Source organism: Priapulus caudatus, unplaced genomic scaffold, assembly GCF_000485595.1.
Source record: "Priapulus caudatus unplaced genomic scaffold, Priapulus_caudatus-5.0.1 Scaffold280, whole genome shotgun sequence".
Lineage (NCBI taxonomy): Eukaryota > Metazoa > Priapulida > Priapulimorpha > Priapulimorphida > Priapulidae > Priapulus > Priapulus caudatus.
Genome location: NW_014577341.1, coordinates 136,447 through 143,478, shown reverse-complemented (window position 1 = coordinate 143,478; position 7,032 = coordinate 136,447). Strand labels below are relative to the sequence as shown.

At 43.9% G+C, this 7,032-nt stretch overlaps 1 protein-coding gene across 1 annotated transcript in view; it reads left to right on the top strand.

Moving 5' to 3' along the window:
• LOC106808474 (dedicator of cytokinesis protein 9-like) overlaps positions 1-7,032 on the top strand; it is a gene marked incomplete in the record, with an annotated part of 57,933 nt that overhangs the window by 3,334 nt on the left and 47,567 nt on the right. Inside the window, 2 exon segments of the mRNA XM_014811209.1 lie at positions 2,821-2,970; positions 3,870-4,088. Coding sequence (XP_014666695.1) covers positions 2,821-2,970; positions 3,870-4,088 — 369 coding nt within the window.

Sequence of the window (7,032 nt, the reverse complement as noted above, 5' to 3'; positions counted from 1 at the left end):
ACTTGAATACACGGCCAAGTTCGCATAAAGGGCTGTACCACACTAGGCGATTAAACTCGGAAGCGACTAAATCGCCGCGTGAAATAACGCCTCCAGTCTGTGTCCAGGTCAGTCGCCCGCCGATTTAATCGCCATAAGATCAAAACGTTTTTGATATTATTCGCGCCGCGCATTATTTCAGTCGCCCCATAAAATCGCCTGAGTGTGTCTCACATCGACCAGCGCGATAGGAATCCGTGCCCGATACATTATCGGCGGCGGATAAAGTCGCGCGATTAGGATCGCATTAAAATTGCCTTGTGTGTCCGGGCCGCAATAATATAAATCCCTATCATATGCATTGATTGGTTCAGCACAGGTGGGTTGGCTGATTGCGACTAAAATCTTTTCAGCAACTGTGAAACACATAACGCAAGCTACTTAATACGTGCAGCAACCCAAGATACTGATGTTCAAACAGCTGTAACTATCATATAATAGACTATAAGTAATTTACATAATAATTAATTACTAAACAGCAGATGGCTGGGCCTAAAGTGGAATATAGAGTAGAGGAGTACGAGGAGGTAGGAGGAAGGTATGAGGAGGGAAAGAAGATAGAAGGAACAAGGGTACGAGAACTGGAGAATGTAGAGAATATGGGAATACAGAGGCCACAGAAGCAAATGAAAAAAAGGCAAGTAAATAGAGAAAATGGAGAAAAGTGCATAATAAAATCACCTCCGTCCGCACTGTGATTGTGTGGGATGGTTGTCGCGTGGCCTAGTGGACAAATACTTTTTGTACTCAGATATTTTACCAGCAAATTCCTGGACAATGCGCACAGGGTTCTGCATGCAAACAGTGCTCGCTGCAGCTCTCTTCGAGCGGAATGTCGCAGTCGTCTGCTTTGTGAGTGGTGTGTCGACCAATCCTTACTGCCTTAATTGTCAGCCCTGGGACGCTCCTCGCCTCGTTTAGTTGCTCCCGTGTTTTGTATATCATGTAAAATAGTTAGTGGTATGTCATAATTTAGCTAATGTATATATAAGTGTATAACATATCTACTAATCTAGTGAAGTGTGCTAGTGCGTGTATGAAAAGTGAGTTAGATGGAGAGTGTAGCGATAGCGTGTGATGCGTTGGTGGCATGCAAGCCAAGTTGCGCCAAATTTTCATAGAAACGTAGCGGAATGGAGATCCGAATAACTAACGAGCCAGTTGAAAAAGTTCATATACTAAACCGTAACCCCGCCCCCCAGACTGACCCCCCCACCAGGTGAGGCCCTAAGCTATGGGAAGCTGTCGAGGCCCTATTTGGCAATTATTAACAGAGAATAAGGTAAAACTGTAACAAATGAAATGAATCTGAGATTTTGTGTGGCCCCTTCAGACTGTGAGACCCTATGCTGCAGCTTGTTGAGCTTGTGTCGAAATCTGGCCCTGTGTTAGTATCCTTGTAACAGGTGATGTTGTTGCCTTTGTATATTTTATGGTTTTAAGGATCATGTTAAGTTTCTGTATCTAGATTTTCAGTCGTAACTATATCTCTGTGTACATACGGTACATGTAGTCCTAATTTCATATTGCTCATCATGCATTCGTGCATTTTAATTAGGGTTGAAATATCTGTGGAATGTTTGGTTTCAGGCAATATTTTCTGTCCGGCGGCCGCACCCGGATATCTACATGGTTGTGAGAGTAGAGAAGGTGCTGCATGGCAGCCTTGCTCAGAGTGCTGAGCCTTACATCAGTAAAAGTAATGATAGCAAGCAGGCTTTCAAGGTTTATAAACAGATGACTACAGTTTGCCAACGTCTTGGTCACTACAGAATGCCATTTGCTTGGGCAGCAAGGTATGTAGGCTAGCAAGAACTTGGCTGTGCACATAATGTTCCACTGGGGTTTGTTATGTATGGGGACCATATGTACACGATTTTGTAGTAAGTGCTGATAGAGTTTACTAATAGTACTAGTGATAAAATAACCTAATTTGTTTTAGTTTTTGTTGCTGAGGTTTAATCGGCGGTTTAGCTTTTTATAGGCATCTAATTATTACAATCATTCTTGTATCGGTTTCGTTGTATCAGGAAACCCCTTGAGCTGTTTTTGCCCCGTTTGACTGGTACTGTAATTGCACGATCACAAAATCATTAAATAACTTAAACATATCGCATTTGCCATTGTAATTCAGTGTAGGAACCTTCCTAGTTTTCTTCCCTGTCACCATTACTGTCGTCCAATGTCTAATCACGTGTTATCTTTCAGACCTCTGCTGAAGCCGTTTACACAAGAAATCAATACATATTCAGAGTTCCTGACAATCTATAGACAAGATGCTACCAGCATCTCAGATGCAGATCTAATGAAGTACCTCTCCTACATAAAACACAAACGGTAATTCACGTCAGCTTTGGAACACCATGAGAACGTGTTGAGATACGCGTGTAAAATAACCTGTAAATTTCTGTTAACTGTAAGTTAAATGTAAAGCGTGAGGGTTTGTGGCGTCATACATGCAGGGATGAGATTCTTCCGCGGATCCGCGGAAATCCGCGGATTTGACAGTCCCAGGGGTCGATTTTGTGAAACGTCTAAATTCGTTGAGAATCACAGATTGGTTTCACATGAATTTGTGTTGATATTACAAATAGGTATCAGCAGCTAAGGCATGCTATTCGAGTGTCTATTTAGGTTCGTACCGGTACAAGTAATAAGGTAAAATTGCATCATATAGTTTAATGCCCGCAGTAAATGCCATGAAGCATTTTTCAGTACAAGCAATTCGTAATTGTGCCATCAGAAGTCATTTAAAGCACGACTCGTCTCTTTTCTTCTTAGAAAAACAGTGTGCCGGATGAATATCAAGACGAAATGAAAATCGACACATATAGTGAACGATTTGGGCTGAGACTTCTTATTAAGTGTGAGAACCTATCGTTCCGGCTCCTGGTCAGCCTGCAGCAGGGTGACAGATTCAACCAATGTCAGGTACAATTTATGTCTTATCAACAATGTGGCTCCCACGACTGATGGGAAAATATAGTTAATGTAGATGTTGGCATGGACTTGTGTATGGATTAATAAATATGTCTTCTATACATTAAAGATTCTATTTTTCCATCATTTTACTTGTAAATGATTCTTCTATATATGTGTTCATGATATTAGTACATCCATGAATTCTACCCGAACTGTAAACAATTATTTGCATAGTATACATTTTATTAGCTCAGCTGACGAAGTCAGATGCAGCTTGTAGAATCGCATGATTGTCCGTCCGTGCGTCCGTCAACAGTTGGGCACAAATCTTAACCGCTCTGCGTACGGTCTTGATATTTGGGACGTCGGGGGGGGGGGATCAATGTGTCAATGGAGGGGGAATATTTCCCCCTTAACTTAAGGTATAGAAGGAAATACGGAATTGCGGCACAAATCTCAACGGCTCGACTTACGCTCTTAATATTCGGTGTATAGTGTGATGGGGAGGAAACCCATCACCAGTGTGAAATTGGAGGTCACAGGTCAAAGGGCAGTTGGGGAAAGGTAAGATATCAGACATTTTCTGAGGACATGGTCTAACGGACCGAGTGAAAAACTTTTTTGTTTCAGCGCTGACCTACCATTTTTATCACTTTATTGAAAGGACCATGAAATCTACTTTCCGCTGACGTGCGAAGAGCAAGTGTCTGATAACCTTTTGACCCTCAAGAGGAGGGTTAAACATGGATTTGTTGACTGTTAACAAAGGACTGAACTGCTTTTGCTATTAGAGGCTTACTACTATCAACCCTGGAGGGGGAACTATTTCGTGTACCTGTTCACAATGGGTGATGGACACACGCAGCTTTCCTTGTTGTATACTCCCGTTCTAACGCTGTTCCGTGCAGGCGGAGCCGTACTTCTGCACGCTGGCACTGTACGACGTGCGAGACGAATGCAAGATCTCGGAGGACTTTCACTTCGACATCAACGATCCGCGCGTGAGAGACATGATTCCCAAGGACGTGCAGATGGCGCCGGAGATGCTCAACGCCAACGCCGAGACGAACAGCTCTCAGCCGGACATCGGGAATCTGAACGAGGACTGGCTGCAGTTTAGAAACCAGGTGCGTGGGCGGGTGGCTGTTGTTGTTGTTACCCCTCTACTCGCAGTCCTGTGAACGAGAGGATTTTCTTTTCTGGTACTCAAAAACAGATACACTGTATACTTCTCGTCTGTCAGCTACTGTCTCTAACCTGCTACAGTCTACAGTCAGGTGCTGTTGAGGATATATAATATTAAATTTTACATTGGTTACCCCTCCCAATTTTCTCAACGAATTAGACGTTCAACAAATCGACCCCTGGTACATGTCAAATCCGCGATTCCGCGGATGCCTGCGAACGCAATCTCCATCCTCTGCAATGTATGAGCCACAAACCTCTCACGCTTATTACATTCTAACTTACAGTTAAACAAAATTACAGGTTATAATTTTACACAGCGTATCTCACAACAGTTCTCATGTGTTCCAAAGCTGACGTGAATTAACGCAGTTTTGTGTTTTCTGTAGGCAGAGGTACTTCATTAATCTGCATCTGAGATGCTGTACATCTTGTCTACTAGATTGTCAGGTAACTCTGATATGTATTGATTTGACTTTGTGTAAACGGCTTCACGCGGAGGTCTGAAAGATAACACGTGATTAGACGATTGCACGACAGTAATGGTGACAGGGAAGAACAACTAGGAAGGTGTTCCATACACTGAATTACCCAATGGCAAATGCGATAGTTTTCAAGTTATTTAATGATTTTGTGATCGTGCAATTACAGCTACGCAGTCCAAACGGGCAAAAACAGTCATGGTTTCCTGATATCAACGAAAACGATACAAGAATGATTGTAATAATTAGATTGCCTATAAAAAGTAAACCGACCGATTAAACCATCCGCAACCAAAAAACTCAAACCAAATAGGTTATTTTATCACCCTAGTACTATTAGTAAACTCTGATCCAGGCACTACTACAAAATCGTGTACCGATAGGTCCCCGATCACATAACAAACGCCACAGTGGAACATTATGTGCACCATCCAATGTTTTGCTAGCCTACATACCTTGCTGCCAAGTCCCAATGTCATTCTGTAGTGACCAATGACGTTGCAAACTGCAGTCATCTGTTTTATAACAATCCTTGAAGCCTGCTTGCTATTCCATTTACTTTTTACTGATGTACAGCGCCAGCACTCCCTGAGCAAGGCCTGCCATAGCAGCCCTCTCTACCATCTCACCAACCATGTAGATATCCGGGGTGCGCCGCCGGACCCCTTCCAGTAAAATATGCTGAAAGCGCAAACATTCCCACAGAATTTCAAACGGCCTATTAGAAATCGCACAATGCATATAGGCAACTATGAAATGGACTACAATGTATCCGTATGTACAGCCAGAGGATATACGTTTACTGGACTAACAAACTAGATACAGAAAACTTAACAGAATCCTTAAAACCACAAAATATACAAAGGCAACAGGCCATCATCCTGTTACAAGGATACTAACACAGGCCAGATTTCGACATACAGCTCAACAAGTCTGCAAGAGCATACGTCTCCACACTCTGAGGCCACTCAATAAATCTCCAGACTTCTTTTCCTTTGTTCACAGTTTATACCTTATTCCTGTTAATAATGCCAAATAGGGCCTCGACAGCTTCCCATATGCTTAGGGTACTCACCCTATCTAAAATCTGAACCCTGTACAACAACAAAGACACAGGCCTCGCCGCCGTGGCACCTGGTTTCTAAACGCAAGCCAGTAACTGCGTTTAGATTACAAAACAACACAACAACAACAACAACGGCCTCCGCCGACCGGCACTTGTTCTACCCTGCAGCCAGTCTATCGTTCAAATTATTATGACGACAACCAACCAACAACAACAACAACAACAAACCTAACAATACAACAACAAACCAACACACAGCCTCCTGCCCGCACCACCCTGGGTTCTAAAACTGGCGCCACTCCTCCGTTCAACCGTTACGACAACAACAACAACTAGACAGATCACTCACGAGTGCAATACCATTCCGCCAGCTGACATACAGCGCCATAACGACTCAACGACACACAATAACCCCACTAATATATCGCCAGGTACTGACACTTATCACGCTCCCATGCTAACAGTTAGTTTTAACCCGACTGTTCGCTGGCTCGCTGGCTTGCTGGGTCTCGCTGGCTTGCTGACAATCGCTGGCATCCGCTGGTAATATCCGACGAACGCCAACGCCCACATACCCTCCGATCCATCTGCTAATATCGATCGCGCGACACACACGAACACAATCCGACGCGAAAACATACCGTCGTCCTAACCTCTTTGCGGAAGGTAACCACAATGGCCACTCCGCCACAGCACCCTGTTTCTTAACTGCAGCCAGTTCCTCGTTGCAGATTCTCCGAAATGTCCGGCTGAAGCTGTTTCGTCTCAGCGTTGGCGTTGAGCCATCTTCTCGCGCCATCTCACACGTCCTTCGACATTCTGCTCAGCTCGGCGCGATCGTTGATTGTCGATATGAAAGTCCTCCGAATCCTTTGCATTCGTCCCGCACAGTCGTACAGTCCAGCGTGGCAGAAGTATCGGCTCTCCTGGCACGAACAAGCGTTAAGACATGGAGTATAGCAACAAGGAAAGCTGCGTGTGTCATCACCCCATTGTGAACAGTACCTCGAATAGTTCCCCCTCCAGATAGTAGTAAAGCCTCTAATCAGCAAACGTTCCAGTCCTTTGTTAACAGTCAACCAAAATCCATGTTTATAACCCTCCTCTTAGGGCTCAAACCAGGTTATCAGCCACCTTGCTCTCGCAACGTCAGCGAAATTCATTCCATGGTCGCTTTCAATAAAGTGATAAAAATGTAGTCAGCGCTGAAGGACAAAAAAGGTTTTGCATCGGTCGTTAGACTCATTCTCTCATAAAATGTCTGACTATCCACCTTCCCCCACTGGCCTGACTGTACTCCAATTTCACACTGTGGATGTTTCCTCCCATCACACTATA